General features: G+C 45.5%; 5 protein-coding genes and 3 non-coding genes across 10 annotated transcripts; 3 read left to right on the forward strand and 5 right to left on the reverse strand.

The window, feature by feature from the left end:
- Positions 1-720: 720 nt before the first annotated feature.
- Positions 721-2,080, reverse strand: LOC117893993. The gene is made up of 4 exons (XM_034800803.1): positions 1,882-2,080; positions 1,605-1,829; positions 1,073-1,531; positions 721-1,008 (listed from the first exon to the last, which is right to left on the reverse strand). Exons 1-3 carry the CDS (start codon positions 1,986-1,988, stop codon positions 1,456-1,458), a joined length of 408 nt encoding a protein of 135 aa, XP_034656694.1. The 5' UTR covers positions 1,989-2,080; the 3' UTR covers positions 721-1,008; positions 1,073-1,455.
- Positions 2,081-2,444: 364 nt separating this feature from the next.
- LOC117893991 (putative neutral sphingomyelinase) lies at positions 2,445-4,180 on the forward strand. Its single transcript, XM_034800801.1, has 2 exons — positions 2,445-2,590; positions 2,670-4,180. Exons 1-2 carry the CDS (start codon positions 2,550-2,552, stop codon positions 3,994-3,996), a joined length of 1,368 nt encoding a protein of 455 aa, XP_034656692.1. The 5' UTR covers positions 2,445-2,549; the 3' UTR covers positions 3,997-4,180.
- An 87-nt stretch (positions 4,181-4,267) lies between these two features.
- LOC117893992 (60S ribosomal protein L28) lies at positions 4,268-6,236 on the reverse strand. The gene is made up of 4 exons (XM_034800802.1): positions 6,152-6,236; positions 5,060-5,159; positions 4,636-4,878; positions 4,268-4,435 (listed from the first exon to the last, which is right to left on the reverse strand). The coding sequence occupies exons 2-4, from the start codon at positions 5,150-5,152 to the stop codon at positions 4,337-4,339; spliced, it is 435 nt and encodes a 144-aa protein (XP_034656693.1). The 5' UTR covers positions 5,153-5,159; positions 6,152-6,236; the 3' UTR covers positions 4,268-4,336.
- LOC117895906 lies at positions 5,227-5,302 on the reverse strand. Its single transcript, XR_004648979.1, has one exon. It is a non-coding gene; the product is annotated as a small nucleolar RNA CD11 (small nucleolar RNA).
- LOC117895907 lies at positions 5,443-5,517 on the reverse strand. The gene has a single exon (XR_004648980.1). It is a non-coding gene; the product is annotated as a small nucleolar RNA CD11 (small nucleolar RNA).
- Positions 5,660-5,733, reverse strand: LOC117895904. The gene has a single exon (XR_004648978.1). It is a non-coding gene; the product is annotated as a small nucleolar RNA CD11 (small nucleolar RNA).
- A 310-nt stretch (positions 6,237-6,546) lies between the features above and the next one.
- Positions 6,547-7,521, forward strand: LOC117894852 (eukaryotic translation initiation factor eIF1). Its single transcript, XM_034802107.1, has 3 exons — positions 6,547-6,705; positions 6,964-7,121; positions 7,198-7,521. Exons 1-3 carry the CDS (start codon positions 6,678-6,680, stop codon positions 7,342-7,344), a joined length of 333 nt encoding a protein of 110 aa, XP_034657998.1. The 5' UTR covers positions 6,547-6,677; the 3' UTR covers positions 7,345-7,521.
- A 1,454-nt stretch (positions 7,522-8,975) lies between these two features.
- LOC117895707 (la-related protein Larp4B) lies at positions 8,976-18,986 on the forward strand. 3 transcript variants are annotated; one of them, XM_034803555.1, is made up of 11 exons: positions 8,976-9,810; positions 10,302-11,175; positions 11,245-11,494; positions 11,584-11,961; positions 12,029-12,523; positions 12,558-12,645; positions 12,706-12,826; positions 12,870-13,299; positions 13,355-15,311; positions 15,382-15,760; positions 15,828-18,986. In XM_034803555.1, exons 1-10 carry the CDS (start codon positions 9,795-9,797, stop codon positions 15,567-15,569), a joined length of 4,797 nt encoding a protein of 1,598 aa, XP_034659446.1. In that variant the 5' UTR covers positions 8,976-9,794; the 3' UTR covers positions 15,570-15,760; positions 15,828-18,986. The 3 variants fall into 3 exon arrangements, with proteins under 3 accessions (XP_034659446.1, XP_034659444.1, XP_034659445.1); XM_034803553.1 differs by lacking the exons at positions 8,976-9,810; positions 10,302-11,175; positions 11,245-11,494; positions 11,584-11,961 and having other exon boundaries at positions 12,509-12,645; positions 12,706-13,299; positions 13,355-13,990; positions 14,096-15,311; XM_034803554.1 differs by lacking the exons at positions 8,976-9,810; positions 10,302-11,175; positions 11,245-11,494; positions 11,584-11,961 and having other exon boundaries at positions 12,509-12,645; positions 12,706-13,299; positions 13,355-13,990; positions 14,099-15,311.
- Positions 18,987-19,702: the final 716 nt, after the last annotated feature.

The raw sequence follows: 19,702 nt of genomic DNA on the forward strand, positions 1-19,702 counted from the left end.
AAAATTGCCACTTGAGCGAAGCAATTTCAGCAGTTGTTTGTTGTACAACAAACACTTGTTGTACAAAAATAACAAAAACAACTTTTTTTGTACAACAACAACAACATAAATTGACAACAACAACAGGGCAGTTTTCTTTTGATGTTTTATCCTTTATTAATGGGCCGATCAGGACATGCCACACCCCCTCGTGATCGGGACAATGTCCAGGATCTTTTGCAATCACTTTGGATGCAAGGACATTAAGGATAATGCCATTTTACCGTTGTTTTTTAATCTTAACCCTACGACGCTCTTTATCGGCTATATCCTGTCGGATCAGGACATGCCATGCCTCCTCGTGATCAGGACAATGACCCGGATTGTATGCAACCTTTTTGGATGCAAGGACATCAAGGATAATGCCATTTCACCCTTTTTCCTTTAACGAATCCCCACATCCCTATAACTCGGCTGTTTCCTGTCGGATCAGGACATGCCACGAATCCTTTTTAGCGGAGACGTCCCCTGTATCCTTTGAATCAATCAAGGACCTCAAGGACTGCAAGGTATGGCTGTTGTAGGCATTTTTGTAATTGAGATCCTTTCACCACGAAAGTATACTACACTTTTTGGAATCCAAGCAGCCCCCAAAAGATACTTCACATATTTCACATGAATATTGAGCCCTCTAAAAGTATGCTATCCTTTTTAATATACAAAAAATTGGTCATTACATACAAATTAGTATCTATGCATACATGTGCATGTTATGGGTGTTAATTTTAGCCTGCACCCTGAGATTGGGATTCGGCCACTAAGTAGGAGTCGCTCCAGGAGTACTGCTTATAGTCCTGTTTGTCCGGACCCGACAGCCTTCCTTGATGTAATGCGGGAAGCTGGGCATTCACGCTCCAGCTGGTCCCCCTTATAGTTCTGTCTGTCAGTACATCGGCCATCTGTGCATCGGAGAGCTGCAAGGGACGCGAAAGATACTCATCCTCCTGATGTCAAAATGATTTCAATTTCCTGAAATACAGAAAACAGGACTATGTAAAAGGAGAGTAGCTGGCAGAGTTATTCTTAGCCTTACCTTCTTCTCAGTGCATCGATTGACAAAATAGGATCTATCTTGCGGGGCAAATGTCGCAAATACGATGCCCTGCCCAGGCATCCACACATCCTCGAAATATCCACACAGGCCTCTGCCACACGATTTTTGATGAAGATGTGCTTCGTATGGGACATGCACTTGCTCAGCTTCTTGTACGAGCCGTCCGACATATCCAGCGTCGTCTCACTATGAAATGGGAGCCATATTTCAAGGCCAGCTTATACAGCTCAAACGGTTTACGCGGTGGCAGATCGCAGAATCTTTGCGAGTTCCGTTTCGACGAGCATACTTTCGCTTATAACCTGGCGTTCAGCTTCCGTTGATTGATGAAGTCAACTTATGTTTGCAGCCCCGCTCGTCGGCTAAATCGTTGAGGATCTGGAGCACATGCTCAAAACTTGCTCAGAGACCTCTGCTGGCAGCCTCTTCATTGGCCAACTGTGGAGGAAGAAAACGCACACAAGATTGGGCATAAATTGTGTATATCAATGCGTTCCGCAGATGTACTCACATTCTCTGTTTGCTGGGTGTCATCCTCGCCCTCATCTGAACTATCATCGGATTGCCGAAGTTTACCTGGGTGCCTTCTCCCTGGACCGTGTCCAGGATTGTTGTGCAGAAGTTGGCAAAGTGCGCCTCTTCCAGATCCACGTGCCAATTAAACTTTCCCTCGGCGGAAAAGACCTCGCCAGTCCCGACGTTTACATACATCGGCTCGCAGCACAAGATAAGAGTTCTAAAAATACAAAGCTTTGATAAATATGCAAAATTATCAAACTATCCACTACCTGTTCCGACGCCAGCCATGTGGAGGGCTGAAAATGGTACATGCTGTCTGTTTGGCACATGCGGCCTTGCACTCGACCTGCAATTGACATTCTGCGGTATCCGCCATACCTTTTTATCATTTCACCTAATTTTTTGATGACTATTTATCCCTTTTGTTTTGGTTTTTATGATTTTAATATTTGTGAAACAAAGCGCGTGTTCTTCTTTCAATGTGACCGTAGTTTTATCGATAAAATATACCGTCTGATCCTTAGAAGTATACCGAAATATACCTTATAATTTTTATAATATACCGTAAATATACCAATGTAAATCATATTCGTCAATTTTGCTTTTGATCCTAAAATTGGAGACAATCCAATAAAACGAAGTCATGAAAATTAGCCAATCTTACGCGGAATTGATTCATTAATCGTATAAAATTAAAGTTTTAGCGCTGAGAATCCGTACTAGCTGGTAATATTTGGCGGAATATCAAAATCAAGTAAAATGATGTAGGATATACGGTATACTTTGAAAATGAAAAGGTATATTTCGGTATATTTCCGAGAGTCAAGCTGTATTTACAATACGCGGTCGCACTGATAGTGTATTACACCTTTGATTTGTTTTTTGTTTTTAAAAGAATGCCAACAACCGCCATATAAACAACAATAGCCATATAAAGATGCTGCTGTTGGAGCTGAACATTTTAACCCTGAACATTTGGTGAGCACTACCCCTAAAGGACGCGACAAGGTTACGCACTGGCCCCAAATCTAATCTGATCTTAAATTCGATATTGTAGGGGCATTCCATATGTGTCAAGTGATCGCGGGCCGCGTCTTGAGGCCATTTGCAAAGAACTGAGCAGCGGCAAATATGATATCGTGTCACTTCAGGAGGTGTGGGCTCAGCATGACAGCGAGCAATTGCAGGAGAAGACGGCCAGTGTTCTGCCCTATGCCCACTACTTCCACAGTGGTGTAATGGGTGCCGGGCTCCTGGTGCTTTCCAAATATCCAATTCTGGGGACTCTGTTCCATGCCTGGTCGGTGAATGGCTACTTCCATCGCATTCAGCACGCGGATTGGTTCGGCGGCAAGGGTGTCGGACTGTGCCGCATCTTAATTGGCGACCAGATGGTGCACCTCTATAATGCGCATCTGCATGCCGAGTATGACAATGACAATGATGAATACAAGACTCACCGGGTTATCCAAGCCTTTGATACCGCTCAGTTTATCGAGGCGACCCGGGGTAATTCGGTGCTTCAGATCCTGGCCGGAGATTTGAATGCCCAACCACAAGACATATCGTATAAGGTGCTGTTGTACACCTCCAAAATGTTGGACAGCTGCGCCTCGGACACCTTTCGCACGAATGAGTGCGACCACAACTCGTACACCTCGGCGAGGGCACTGTCCAGGAACCCACGGGGCATACGCATAGACCACATATTTGTCCGCGGAGGGGACAATATAAACGCGGAGATTGTCGAGTACACTCTACCGCTTCCAGACCGTGTGCCTGGACAAAAGTTTAGCTTCTCGGATCACGAAGCTGTATTGGCCAAGCTGAAGCTATCACGAACCACTCGGAACACAGATCCGGGGGCAGCAGGTGACCTAACAGAAGTGGCGACAATTGAAGTAAACTGCGAAGTGGTGGAAGAAACTTGTCCATCGCGTGAGCAGGGAGGAGGGGATGGACCAGCAGCTACTATTCCCCCAACGGCGGATGCAACGGCTGCCAAATGCAACGGCAGTTCCATTAGGACTCTAGATAGAAGCTGCTCTTCCATCCAGCCTCTGCCTGCGGCCAGAACCGCAGCTCTCCAGGAAGCGCTGGCCCTTTGCGATGCTTCCCTGCTGCAATTGAACACCGATCGGATACTCTACTACAGCGCGGCCACCTTCCTCTTCGTGCTACTCGTTCTGCTGGTCGAGTTCACGGCGCCGGTGGGAATGCGAACCATTTTCTTGCTGCTCAAGTTTATAGTCTTCGGAGTCATTCTGTTCTGTGTGTTCATGGCTTCCATTTGGAACTATATGGAGCGCAATGGCGTGATGCAGGGCAAAAAGTCCATGGAGATCATGTTGCACCATGCACAGAAATATGAATATTTCTACTAGAGTGCGTGGCATGCATTTATCATTAAGTATAACGGCTCAATCAGCATTTAAAAACATTGCATATCGTCATGTATCCCATATTTGTATTGTCTTTGTTTTACTCTTAATTTATTGACGACTCTGCCTCAATCTGATCTGTAACATTCTGTACTTCTTTCAATGCAATAAAATGGTCTCTATCATTGTAAAACCACCTTCCACAACGACGACTTCCCTACACCACACACCACACCAAACTATAATATCCCACGACTCAATCAGCAAATTACAATTAGGTTTTTAACATCTTTTCTTTATTCTCGAGTAGAAAACAGCTCCGCATGATCCTATCTGGTACATTTTATTCGGGCTTCTTTCCCTTTGAAAGTTCGGCCTTCTTGCCCTTGGTGGGCAGAGGCTTCTGGGAACGCAGAACAGCGGAAGCGCGGCGAAGAGCAGCCTACAATTGAGAATTGTACAAAACCGAATTTAAAATCGAAAAATCGAACAATAACAATTATCCACAAATAAAGAGCGAGCAGAGCTTCAGACATTTTTTTCAACACGATCATTCTGCGATCTTGGTATGTAGCATTAAAATAAGGATCATCATATCAGGGATAGCTCAGTGGGATGGCAGCAAAAAACTTCATAAATTACCTGTGTCAGATCCTTGCGGTACTTGGCGCCGATCAACAGGTTCTTCAGCTTTTTCAGGGAGCGACGGGGACCGGCCTTGAAGTCAACACGCACTGTGTTCTTGGCGGGACGCTGAGCATATTTGCCCTTCTTCAGCACGGCGGTGAAGCCCTTCTTATCGGCAGCAGGAACGACGCCAAGGGTCTTCTTGTGCACGATGCCGCTGTAGCGGTACGAGCTGACACAGGCCAAGTTGTTTGGCTCCTGCAAAAGTGCAATAAACCATTAATAAATGTCCCACACACGGACGCATTCAATGGTGAAGCCAACTTTGTCAGATTAAGGTTACTATCAAGTTGTATTCAAATATCATTGTGAAAGTTTGTAAGTTGGAAACATCATAGAACAGGTCGTATGCTATCGAGGGGCGGAAGACGCCACTTACTGTGCTGAAGGGTTTGTTCACATCGCGCTTCTTCAGCAAGAAGGCGTTGTTGTTGCGAATGATCAACCAATTGAGGTGCGAAGAGGTTGCCATCTCAAGTCTGCAAGTAGAATAAAAGGGAATTCGGTTAGAGAAGTTTACTAAAGTTCCCACAGGTTTTGGGTGGATTGTGTATTCAGGATTGGGTGATGAATATAGTCTTCAAGAACTCTTCTGCTAAATCATTCATCATGGTAGTTGTACGTCTGCACTTAAGATAATCACAATGCTTACCTTTAGAGGGAATGCAGCAAGATATCAAGGATCCAGATGGAAGATTATGAAAGAGAAGAAAAGCACATTATTAAATCTATGCCATGGCTAAAACGTGGGTGCATTGAATCAATGATATCAGAATTGGGTGATGAATATAGTCTTCAAGAACTCTTCTGTTAAATCATTCATCACAAAATGAGTATTTACGGCATCCAACTGCAGACAATGCTTACCTTTATTAGGAATGCGACGAGACATCAAAGCAGAACGCGGAATCATGAAAGAGAAGAGAATTAAAAGGTTAAAATCGGCGCCATTTATAAAAACAAATGCTTCAAGTAAATGAATATCTTCAGGATTGGGTGATGAATATAGTCTTCAAGAACTCTTCTGCTAAATCATTCATCATAATATTGAGACTCTCTAGCAACTTTAACATGTGCTCTTACCTTTTGTGTGTATCAACATCATGTCGTCCGGACCCACGCAGCGTGAAAGAGAAAGAAATTCGATGTTAGTCTTGAATAGAAACAGAGCACACTTAATAAACGTATAATTATTGTAGTGGGAAACATAAAAGTAGTCCCGGCATGGGTTCCCCGGCCGCCATGATGTAGCCAGCAACTCTTTTCACACATTTCGGGTCAACAAATCAGCGCGCTGCACACGTGTGGGTAACACCAAAATTACCTCCGAAATATTTCGAGCTCTCAGCCATTTTGAATAAAACACGTGGTTCACCCATGTCACAAAATAAATGCTGCACAGCTCCATGCTATTCACAGTGCTGTAGAAGCCAGAACTTAACCAAATCAAGACAAAATGCGAAATGCTCACCTTTTCTCGTTGAAAGACAAGCAGGAAAGAAATATGGCAGTCGCGGGACAGGGCGAAGTTGGCTGCGAATAAAACAGCAGGGTTGCATTTTGGGCATGGACTGGCACAACGATAGTTGGTCAAGTTGGCAGCCCCGACAGGTGGAATTCGATAAATGGCGAATACTTTTCGAATTTTGCGAAACGTTTCAAATTTGACACTCACAAAGATACATTTTCTATAAACTAAAATTGATTTATGTATATATTTCAGTATGTCCCTTCGCGTTCATACACAAATTCGTGTGGGCGCCATGCTCCTATATTTTGTTCTGGGTATCGCATAAGAACATCGTCAATATTTTTTTCTTGCAACTCTGTGCATAAAATATATACTCGCAAAAAACGAGTATCGATATATTGATATATCAATAACATCCCTAACACAAACACATTTCCGAAAATTCATTCAGTAAAATCTTAAATTTTACGTCAAGAAATCACGTCAAAGAGTTTTTGTTTAGGCTGTGGTTTATTTTTATTGTCGTATGTCCATCCAGAATTTAAACACTCGTGGTAAGTAGGAGAGACGCCCAACAAGAGGTCAGCCTGCACACACACTTTACAGTCGCAGCGCCCATTTACACATGTACATAAAAATGGCTGCTCGTGGTCTAGTCATCGGCCTCACACGCACACGCATACAATACATGCATACGTAAATGCACGCAGGCGATTTTAAGGGCACAACAGCACGCTGCGAGAGGGTGTGATTACAAATACAGAGATTCCAATGAGATGCTAAGGGCATATTGTGTTTGTTGTCTTTTGCAGACCCCTTTGCTGATGCAATCAAGGGCAATGATGATGACATTCAAGACGGGCTTGTGCACATAAGAATCCAGCAGAGGAACGGTCGCAAGACGCTTACCACTGTCCAGGGCCTGTCCGCGGAGTATGACTTGAAGAAAATAGTCCGCTCCTGTAAAAAGGTAGGTGCCCGTTTGGCCAGTGGCCAATTTTCCCTTGTGGGCCGTGTAAATTATCAATCTGCCTTCGCATTTATAGGAATTTGCCTGCAATGGAACTGTGATCGAGCATCCGGAGTATGGTGAAGTTCTGCAGCTGCAGGGCGATCAACGTGAGAACATCTGTCAATGGTTGACTAAGGTTGGATTAGCCAAACCCGACCAGCTGAAGGTGCACGGCTTTTAAGCGGATGCCAAGGAACAACAAATATTTCATTCTTAAGCTACATTCAACTTGCAGAAGTTCTTCTTCGTTTAAATTATCTAAAAACAATCTTGATAGAACATTAACACAAAGACAGAAGCAATAGACCATTAATTGAGAAAGATGTTATAAATAAATTAAATGTTCAATTTAAATAAACAACGGACGTTGCTTAGTACAATGGGACACTATCTGAAATTGCTTTATACTTCAGGGGCAGGTGTTTTAGTTCCTCTTGGATTTTCACAACTATCACAATTAAATTTAATATTTAGGCGCCGAGTATCGCACAAAGATACCGATAGCTTTTTGCAGTCAACCCTATGCATCGATAAGTAGAAAAACAAGTCGTGGTACATGATTTAAAGATGTAAAACAACCAAAGGAAAGGTGTGAATTTGTCCTAATTCAGAAGAGGGTGCATTGATTATAAATCCCAATCAAATCTACCCATTAATATATTTTCTCCAGTCAGAATGTCCCCTAAACTCACATGTATCGATATTTTCACATGTCAATATTTTATATTATGAGAAGGTATATTTTGGTATATTTTAGAGGGTCTGACGGTATATTTTATCGAACACTGAAGACGTCCGATGTAAAATATAAGGTTATTAGGTATACAATCCAATAAAAAGGAGTATTTATAATAAGCCAAATTGATTCTTCAATCGGAATAAATTATTGTTTCAGTGTTAAAAGTCTTTGTTATCTAGTAATATCAAATAGAACATCAAAGCCGAGGAAGGTGATTTAAAAATAGGGCATATTTAGGGTATATTTTTAAAATGAGAAGGTATATTTTTGAGGGTCCCACAGTATATTTTATCGAACACCGAACACGACCGAGTGGGCTGCTTTGTGAGCGCGAATAATTTGCGTGTATTATTGCTTTTTTCTGGTTAAAAAACGTTTGCTGACAGGCTCTCGAGGCAGCACTTTAATCTGCACTATCAAATGCACAAGTTTTCGTGTCGATTTTAATAAATAGTTGGAAAAACGTGGAGTATACGTTCAGTGTAGTGTACGTGTACCCCGCTGAACGCCACCGTGCCTCTAGCTAGAACACATAACAAGTGGTTTTACAATTTGGACATTGTAGCCGCAGGAAATAGTTAACTGGAGGCTGACAGAAACAGGAACAAATCTACGCTGAGCGGTGTAAGTACAAGTGCACAGGAATATTATTATTTATCTTTTTGTTTTAAGGGGTTGGGGGAAGTAGTCCTATTTTTCGCCACCAACCATACTGGGCTCACGTACCCTACTTGATACAAATGATTTCAAATTTGATGCGCATGCATGACACAAAACCCTGTACAGACCGATTTCATACCTATCAATATGTCCTTATATATTATGTATCAAAACACGAAAACTCAATGCCAGCCGAAGCTGACAGCTGCTAGAGGTCTTCGGCTCTGAGAGCTATCGCAACGAATTCTTTTAGGACGTTCCGCTTGTATTAATACAACTAAATAATATAGTCAGTGTTTTCGTTCAGCAAAATTAAGTTCTTAGGTCTCGATTCCATCATTCCCATTACGATCCCGATTTACCTACTATATAAATTTATCGCATGCAACCATGCAGATTTTCGCAGCCTATCGAAACGGTGACAGAGGAACGGCGAAAGTTTTCTATGACGATGAGAAGTGAATTTTTGGATTTTTCGCGTGACAAGTTCGTTGTGGAAAAAAAAGAACAATTACTTTATTATTTAGAACATTTGCAAGCAATACAAAATTTGTTGTGCTACTCTGTCGGCTTGGTGTCGTTGCAAGTTGGGTGTGAAATAAAAAAAAAATCAATTGCCTCAAAGCCTCTCGACCAATTTCAATTTTATTCTCTGCGTGTGCAAAAAAAAAAAGCTACGAAAAAACGAAGACGAAAAAAGTCAGCAGCGAGGAAGAAAAAGAATAGAAAGGAAAGCGAAAATAGCTACACGAAAAGAAACAAAATTAAGTCATTCAAACCACCAGGCCACGGAAAATTAAACGACGACGACGACAACGGTCGCGTAGAAGTTGAAGAAAATGTACAGGAACAGGGGAGGAGGAGCAGCCGCAGCAGCAGTAGTATAAATAAATAGCGAAACAGCGAAAAGAAGTGTGTTGCAGCTTTGATTGCCTGCCTGCCTTTGATTGTTCGCATTGCATTGTAATCAAGTTTCATGCAATAAGAATATCAAAGTGAAAATCAAATTTTCCAAATCGAAAAGCCTCCTCGACTGGGTGGCAACACGACTGCCACTGTGTGCGTGTGTATATGTCTGTGTGTGTGTGAGTGTGCCGCGTGTGACTGTGTGTGTGTGTGTGCGTGAGTGTTGAGGCGTTCCGTTCGTTCGAAAGAGGAGGAAAAAATATATTTAAAAGCGAACCGACCGTGTCTTTGTGCGGAATTTCCGGATAATTGCAACATACGTTACCATGGAATATTACCTAGGTTAGTAGTAATACTATTTTCCTATGTCAAAACCAATCACATATGCCTGCAAACCCAAACCCTCGCCCTCGGCTGCTGCTTCTGCTGCTGCTGCACTTGTGTGCGAATAGAGGGTACGTACAGTGGGTTGAAGAAGAACTCGCATAAGTTGCTGCTCTCGCAACGCCTTAAGGTGAGGCAGAAGTTTTGCTTTTTGCGACGGTGGCAGCCACAGGCACGGGCACCTGACAGCAGGGGCAGCACACACCTTGTCCATCTGTCGGTATGGTATGCTGGCATCAAATTTATTTGTTTATAATATTAAATCTGGTTTGGCTGGGAAAGTTTTCTTAGCGTTTTCCTAGCGTCACGTCACTCGCGTCGTCCGATTACGAAAGTTTCCCATTACGTCTGCAACAACAACAAATGACCTTGTTTATAGAACTTCACTTAAAAGCACATACACACACATAAACTAATCCATGCACACGTTTGCTAATGTCCAATTGCAGGAGGATATGTCTATATGAATGGAGATGCAGTCAAAATCCAGCCGCCGGTCTACGCCAATGTTCCTGTCGAAACGGCAATGTTAGCTACCAACTTGTTCGGCACCACAACACAGATCGCAGCCCCCAACGCAGCAGCCCATATACCATTGATCACAGCCGCACCAGCAGCCGCTGCCCCCGCTACAGTCGCAGCCGTGGCAGCGCCACAGCCCGCTCAGCTTTCACATCAGCATCCACAGCAGGTGCAGGTTCAGGTTCAGGTGCAGCAACAGCAGCAGCCTCATCCACACCAGCAGCAGATTATTGCTCATACGCACGCCCACCAACAACACCAGCAGCAGCAGCAGCAGCAACAACAGTCTCCTCAGACCATTCAGGCTCATCCCGCACAGCACTTGCAATACGGACATCCGCCTCCGCCGCCACAGGCACAGGGCGTGGCTAACTCCGCAGTGGTTGTAGGAGGAGGAGGAGGAGGAGGCGCTGCCGTTGCCATTGCGGGTGCTGCTGCTGAGAGCATCGATAATCCAGAATTCGCCATCATGAATGGGGCAATTGGCCAGACCCAAGATGGCACCGTCGTCTGCTACACAACCGATGCTCTGGTACCTGGTGTTAATAATACGAATTTAGTTGCAATTGAGCCGCAACCCCAACACATTGTAGTCCCGGTCCAGGTTCCTGTTCCTGTCCAGCTACCGGTCCCAGTGCCAGCCAATGGACCGCTGCCCACCCAGAATCAAGAGCTGCAGCAACAGCAGCCACAGTTACAGCAGGGTAACAACCCCAATGTCCCAGCTGGAGACGATCCGAATCTACCGATGGACAAGCTCAAGCAAATGCTGGCTACTCAGCTTGAGTATTACTTTTCAAGGTAAGCACTCACTTGGTGGTTATTCCAAAGCTCCCTCTCTGACTTATTCTCCTTCCACTCTTTCCACAGAGAGAATCTGGCCAATGATACATACCTGCTGTCGCAGATGGACAGCGACCAGTATGTGCCCATATGGACTGTGGCCCGATTTAATCTTGTTAGGAAACTAAGCAAGGACATCAAACTTATTACTGAGGTGCTGCGTGAGTCGCCCAACGTTCAGGTGGATGACGAGGGTCTGCGCGTGCGTCCCAATCGCAAGCGTTGCATCATCATACTGCGCGAGATATCCAACAACACGCCCCTCGATGACGTCAAGGTTTGCCATCAGCTCAAATCAGCTTCGCCTACGCCTCCTCCTACTTATTTTCTGTACTCAAATGCTAATTTGATTTCCCTTTGCTGCAGGCTCTTTTCAGCAACGAGAACTGCCCAAGGCCGATCTCCTGCGAGTTTGCTGCCAACAATTCGTGGTACATCACATTCGAGTCGGACGAAGATGCGCAAAAGGCCTTCAAGTATCTGCGCGAGGAGGTCAAGGAGTTTCAGGGCAAGCCCATTATGGCACGCATCAAGCCCAAATCGTTTATCAATAGAATACAAGCTGTACCAAATATTAAGAACGGCTACCGTCTCACATCACCACCGACTGCGGCAGTGTATGATCCATCTGGTGCTGGGGCTGCCGCTGTCAGCTATGCGTCCGCCCCACAGCGATACTTGTATACCACCAATGGGGCAGTCCTTGGCCCCGCCTCTGTTCCCTACAATAATCAGGTAGTGATTGTAAGTAATCAGAATTATATCATTCGACCTGGAATCACATCATACTAATGTTTCTCTCTCCCTGCAGCCGATTCAACAGAATCAATTCTATCCCGGCTTGTTGGCTGGTCCATGGCCACCCGGCACTGTGACCACTGCCGGCCATGGCCAGAACTTCTATGAGATTGGTGGCAATATTTATACCGCCAACGCATTGGCTCCGCAGGCTGTAGCCAGCTTCGCCCCCGCACCTCCACCCACCGCACAAACGATTGTCACATCCAAGCCGCAGGGTGGTGGCGGCGGCCGCTACAACAACAATAGTCACCGCGGCAATCCCAACAATATGGGAGGTGGCGGCAACTCGGGACCACGCGGCGAGCCCCGGAGCAAACCCCCGCGCAACACACAGACTCCATCCCATATCCAGAGCGGCAGCATTGTGCCCATCCAGCTGGCGGGTGGCATACCCGGTGGCATGGTGAGCGTGGTGCCGGCCAATATTGTGGATCCCCTGCAACAGGCTACGCTGCAGCAGGCCCAGCAACAGCCGGTACACCAGCAGCTACAGCAGCAGCAGCAGGTGCAGCAGCCGACAAGCTCCGCCCATGTCCAAGTCCAACAGCCAACAGCAGCAGCAGGCAACGGGGCAGGTGAACAACTCTAATCGTCACTACAACACCATCAAGAGTAATAATTGGAAGGGTAAGTTGTTCACAATCCATCAATGTGGAAGCTCTTCTCAACCCTACACTCCAATGGCAGGTGGCATGCAAAAGAACTTGGACAAGAGCTATGGCGGTGCCGTGTCAACCCACCACCATTACAGCACCCAGGCTCAGGGTCTGCCCACACATGGCCACCATCTACAGGCTCAGCAGCAGCAGCAGCAGCAGCAGCAGCAGCAGCAGCAACAACAGCAGGGACAGGGACAAGCAGCAGCAGCAGCAGCACTATCATTTGGCTTCCTCTAGCGGCGCAAGCACACCTCAGGTATCTTATGCCAGTCCTCAGGCTACGGCTACCTTGACGCTGGCCCCGCAGCCCAGCCAGCACCAGCATCATCTGGTGGCCCATCATGCCTCCCAGCAACAGAGCCAGCAACAACAGCAGTCGCAGCCGCAGCACCAGCAGCAGCAACAGCAGCAAGTTGAGCTGCAGGAGGCGGTGGAGAACGTGGAGCATGTGTCGCATGCAATGCAACAGGTCAATCGCAGCAGCAACATGTCGGCCAGCACATCCTCGTCGATGGCCACATCAATCAGCAAGGAGCCGCTGCAATGGCAGACGCGTCCACGTCGTCGTCGTCGCGATGAGGAGGGCGGCACAATCAATTATTCTCCAAGCGGCCGAGTGGGGGTAAGTAGTCCGAAAATGTTGGGACGTTCCCGTATCTAAGTCTCACTCCTTTTAGCTCTTTGGCACCTCACCATCTGCGCCGCATCAGCAGCAGCAGCAGCAGCAGCAACAGCAGATGATTTCATCATCCTCGTCTTCCGCCAGCAATGTGCAGTCAGGCAACGGCGGCCCCTCCCATCGCGGCGGTGATCGGGAGAGCCATTACAATATTCACGATGTACCACCACCACCGCCCCAGCACCGGGGCAACTACAAGGGCAACAACTATAATCCTAATTATCACGCCCAGCACTCGTCCATGTCGAACAGCTCCCATCATCATCACCACAACGCGCTGTCCTCGCAGCACCACCTGGCAGCGGGACAGCAGCAGGGATCGAGTCACCACTATCACCATCATCATCACCACAACTCCATCGGCAGCAGTGTGGGGAACAGCGGCGGAGTGGGCGTCAGCAGTGGAGCTGCATCCGGGAGCGGTGGATCTGCGAACAACAGTGTTTCGGGTGGAGCCAGCAGTGCCAGCAATGAGCGTGGCCTGCATCACGTTACTCTGGGCTATCAGGGACATCAGCATCAGCAGCAACAACAGCAGCAGCAGCAACAGCAGCAGCCGGCGGTGCCAGTGCAGCCGCCGCAGTTTGATCTAGAGGCAACCGCCTTCCCACCACTGCCAGCCTCGTCAGCATCGGTAAGCACGCCACACACTCCTCAGGCCAATAGTGCGTCCGGGCACAGCACCAACTCGTCCTCCTCTGCGCCTGCCCTAACACAGAAACAAACTCTTCATCATCAGCAGCAGCAGCTAAGCGGCAGCGCGGAGACCAGCGATGAGCAGCGTTCAAACAATCACCAGCAAGGCGAAGGTATTACTCATCTGGCCAACAGTCCGGCTGTCTCTGTCGCTGCCAACAACTGGTCCGAGAACCGCCTCTCGGACGTAGTCCGCACTGGCGGTGGTGGTGGCGGCGGCGGAGGAGCCAAGGGCAAGGCTCGCAAGGAGACTGTCCAAAGCAAGCACCATCCGAATCAGACCCAGCTGCAGCAGCAGCAGCAGCAACCACCACAGCCGCAGCTACAGCCGCATTTGCCTCCCAACTTCCAGCAGCATCAGCGAAATGTGCCGGTCAGTCCCACGCCCGCCGCCGTGGAGTACGCGCCCGTCGAGGGCAACAATACTAAAAACGTTACTAAGCAGAGCTCCAGTAACAGTTCGACCCATGTGATAAAGTGTCTAACACCAAATATCAATGCCAGCAGCAAGGAGGAGGCAGCCGCAGCCGGAGTCGGGGTAGGAGCCGGACCTGGTGCTGCCCAGCAGCTGGATAAATCAAACAAGACTGAGGATGAAATGCATCCAAAGCAGCCGCTGCTGCAGCAGCATCCGCCACAACGTCTGGCCGAAGCCTACATCCAGACTGTGCAACAGCAGCAGCAGCAGCAGCAGCTGCCGCCACCGCTGGCTGCCCACAACGATTACGCACGGGGTGCGGGGCCAATCACTGCTGTGACCGCGGGCGCTGGCGCCTGCAGTGTGGCGACAGTTGCGACCGGTTTGACCGCCAGCCTGGCCGAGTGCAGCCTCAGCCAGCACAAGAAACCGCCCTCCGTTGCCGCCCTGCACGCCAAGAAGGAGGCAAGCCTGACCAAGGATCCAGCCAGCAAGAAGAGCGTTGCCACCTCCACATCGAACGAGAACATTGCCGCCGCCACGGCCAGCAAGCTGAGCTATGCCCAGGTGGCCCAGCATCACAAGGCCTCCACGGACAGCAAGGATGGAAGTGCCTCCACGGGCACCCTCTCGCCCACTGGCAGCCACAAGATGGACCTAGTCTTTGGTGATCCCTCCACAATCGCTGCCGCCGTGGAGAAGAGTGTGGTCGCCACCGAGAAGCGTATAGCAGGAGGAGCCTCCCCAGCCGTCAATGCTGTACCCTCTGGCAAAGCTGCCAGCGGCTCACAGACCATTAATTCAGCTCAAGGCAGCAATGCCGTCGGTGCCAAGGAGAAAGGTAAGAGTTGGAGTAAAAGGAAACTGATGATGGAACCCGCATTAATGTGAACTTTACCCAATATGTACAGATGCCCGCTCCCATGCCTCACCCATGGCAGGTGGTGGACGCCACCAGAGCAAGGAGAAACACCAACACCAGCAACAACAACAACATCATCAGCAACATTATGGCTCTGGGACAGAGCACAATACCAATGCCAATGTAGGCTCGGGGACTGGCGGCAACCGCAAGTCCAGGGCCCACAACAACTCTTAGGGGAAGGGAAAGTCGTTGCCAAAAGCGTGGCAACTGTGAGAGAGACCTTTTTGCAGGATGCCCCTGATAATGCATCTATCTGCCTGTAAATATATGAAATTCCATGTGTAAATACCAGAACAATTTTTGTTACATCTATAAGTGCGCTATGCTATAGATATTTACCAGCTAACTAAGGAGGCATACAAAAGGTGAGTTCTACATTCATTTCCTTTTGCATTATGGTAACCTAATCCCCGCCTAATCTTATGCCCACAGCTTTCGCTGCTGCTCAAGAACGAAAGAAGGAGAAGATGTTGGAGTAGCAGGCGAAGCTTGGACCAGTTATCATATTAGTAGGCAAAGGAATAGAGGAATAATGAATGGTGCATACCCCTTTCTCCAGCTATTTACCTGCATATATGTACATGTATATAAGCATATATATATATATATGTATATGTTTAATCAGTTATCGGTTAATGTTGATCTACGTCTTTACCTAAGCTTGAGGGGTACACCGTGGACTAGAGCAGCGATGATATTTGCAGAATAACGAATGGATGAGTGGATAATGGATAATGGAGAGAGGATAAGTGTAGACGAAGAGATGAATATGCCTAAGCTATGATTACGATTAGCATTAATGTTTACCGAGTGAATAAGTCTAAGTTTTGATTTTAGTTAGCCAACTTGCATCGAACGACAAAACAGAGCAAAAGAAAAGATTACACAAATTGTAAACGGTTTTACTGATAAATTACTGATGAAACTCATGCATCATGAATCATACATACGTTGGTTACGTTACGTTATTACCTACGTTTAGTAATTCATTATTTTCATTTTGCTTACACTCACACACGACACGCCACACCATACGACACAACACAACACACGCGACACACACCACTCACATCAAACTTAATGTTTATAGCCAAAACAGAAGTACACAGATACGAGTACATGGCGTATATGTTATCTATATACATAGCTATGTCTCCGCTAGTCCCACAAGTTAGGGTTACTTCTATTAATTAGATATATACGCGCATGCATACATTATATACATATATTGATATATTGTTTTGAACCATTTTTCAACAACATTTTATCAGTTGGTCTTGCTTGAGCAAATGGTTTATTATTTTTTGTTTTAACCAAACTGATTTATTGAAGTGAAGTGGATTCTCGTACTTAGTTCACGACATAAGGGATCCTTTTACACACGGAACATACCCTTGGCCACACACACCACACACCACACTCACCCACCCATCCCTACACACACCTGAGTATATCCTTCATTTAGATACTTATGAGAATAACTTATATATTTTAAAATTGCATTTGTTTCCACACGATGAATGGCAATTTTCTCAGTTTGATGGTTTCACGTCTATTTCAAGAAGCAAAGAAAAGAAAAGAAAAGCGGAAAATGATTCTTAATCAAAGTTAGTGCATTGCTAAAGCAACTAAACTCTATCCTTATAAAGCGTAGGTGGACACGGCTACAGCTCAGCTCAGCTCGGCTCGGCAGACACTATCCAATGTTATATTTACAAACTCTGTATTGTACATAAAAGCCTACAAAAAATGTATTCTACACTCAACTCACCAAAACACACACAAAATACACTCTATATACAACAAGGTGCCATAACACTATAATGAAATGAAAATAAAACACTCACACGCGAAATTCTACGAGGTTTAGGACAACACAAATAGGCATTTAAAAACAGATTCTATTCTTATGTTAAACTATCTCTCAATTTATAATGCTGCTACCAACAAACACCCCTCTAAATAACGATGCTCATTATCGATTTTGGTTTCCTTTTTTACGCACAAACACACAAACAAGTGAATTACGATTTATTCGAGAAGCATGTTATTTGTTCCCTAATGCGTAACCATCATCCATTGGCAACAGGAGTAGACTAGGACTAGGAGCAGGAGGAGGAATAATCAGTAGTCTTAAGAGCGCGTACACGCGATATCTAAATGTGTGCGCATAAATAGAGAGAGATACAAATACAAGTATATATTTAAATATATATATTAAAAACTACTCTAGGCCTAAGAATTAAGTTTAGAAATGCGTATGGGATATTCACACTTAACTGCAAGGAATATTCAAATCTTTTCTTTCTCTGTTTTTTTTTTTTAACTTTTCTTTGAGTACAAAACTGCGCCCCGCCTTTCACTAACTCACACATACACTCAAACACCCAAAACTAACGATAGATTTCAATATGATTTGGCATAGAATTAGTAGAGATACACGGCTAAAAAATACCTTTTGTTCTCTTTAAGTTAGCGCTGATGATGAACACACTGTGAATGAAATGAACCGAACAATGTTTTCCCCGAAAAACGAAACTCATCCAAAATCAAAATAACGAAAGAGAAGGAGAAGAATTAACTCTTAAACTGAAGACTTTCTACCGAAATGTAATTTAAAATGTAACAAAAATGCGAGAAAGAAAACTACAACTGAAAACCAATATATATATATACATATACATATATGTATATGTATACATACATAAATATGTGTAAACATATACTTTGTTTCTATGAAAACAATCGAATATGCTAAGTGCCTAAACTAACTATTATATTATGGTGTGACACGCAAGTACAGTCAGACCACTGAGCCAAGAACCAAAGCTGTGTCATCCCTCCCTCGATCAAACACTCCCCTCCCCCCCACTCGCACAGTCACATCATGCTCACTCAATCACTAAACTGCCTCTAGGACCTAACTTAACCTCACAATGAAATGAAATGAAAGCAAACAAAGCAAACCAATGATTCATTCATTCAATCGTTTCTTCGCCCACTGATCTTTCGACCAGTCGGGGCTCGGGTGGGCTTTCCTGCCACTGGTTTAGGGGTCGATGCGATAGATGGGGAGACGCACAGCAACCCCCCCAACACATAGTATACCTTGCTCAGTGGTTTGTCGTGTACTCGGAACACTACGTATTTAACTTTAAATAATTCATAGTTTATAGTTTGTATCTTCCCCATTTGATGAAAGACCCAACTGAACCCTCACCCTAACTATCATCCAACCCATTCCCCGCACACCACACCAAACCACACCACAGACATTAGTTTCGAACGTTCTCAAATGATTTTGTTGTGCTCATCACTCACTGTCGGCTGCCACAATAACAAACAGAGAACACACGGAACACAGAGAACTGTACAGTGAAACCTCAGTAGGGCAGACACCGACTTGGACTGCGGACTGCTTTAGGTGAAATGAAATGTTAGAGCGGGAAATTTGATCGGTTGAGCGAGCGTGCGGCTGTGCGGCTGCTGTTGGTTGGGGGGGAGCTGGAGCTGGATGCGAGGCAGCCCCGTTCTTCCGGCAATGAGATGTGATATTATGCAACTGACGGATCGTCAATTGTGTGCGACAAACAAAAAACAAAATGAAATATACGGAAAAACGACTGCCCAATGCCCAATTGGGTTTTCCTCCAGCAGCAGACACGTCCAGACATGTTCACACTTAGACACACACCACAAACACACACACACACACACACACGCAGAGAAAGAGAACAGCAAGAGAGAGAGAGAGTAGTAGGGTATAGAGAAAGTAAAGAAACATTGTTGATGTTGAATAATTTTAAGGCAATACAATAAATTAAATTAAATTGTTACATTGTAAACCTGAGTTCTTAAGTTATTTATTTTTGTATGATTAAGCAGCGCATATGACAACACCTTGTTATATTTACAAAATAATACTATTAGAAATTCAGCAGACATGCCACGCCCATAGCTAGCAGCCCCCATACTCAGAAGCACACACAAACACTCACACCACACACACACACACGAAAAAAAAACCTTGCAAGAATCTTTAAATTATAATTTATAATGGAATGACCCCTCGCCACACCAATCAATTGTACATACGATATGCCAGAGGGTGTTCCCTGGTTCTATTCTATCCTCATCTCTTGCTTTTATCGCCATTAAACATTGACCATTCTTTATGGCACTGCCAGCAGCTAAGTTTCTCTTTCCTCTCATTTCTGGGACTCCTCCCAAACCCTACAACACATATTATCTTTCTTAAACTTTACTTTAATGGCTAGAGATCAGGCGTTGTTTCCTTAATTTACCAT

The sequence above is a fragment of the Drosophila subobscura genome, chromosome J (genome assembly GCF_008121235.1).
Source record: "Drosophila subobscura isolate 14011-0131.10 chromosome J, UCBerk_Dsub_1.0, whole genome shotgun sequence".
Taxonomy (NCBI): Eukaryota; Metazoa; Arthropoda; class Insecta; order Diptera; family Drosophilidae; genus Drosophila; species Drosophila subobscura.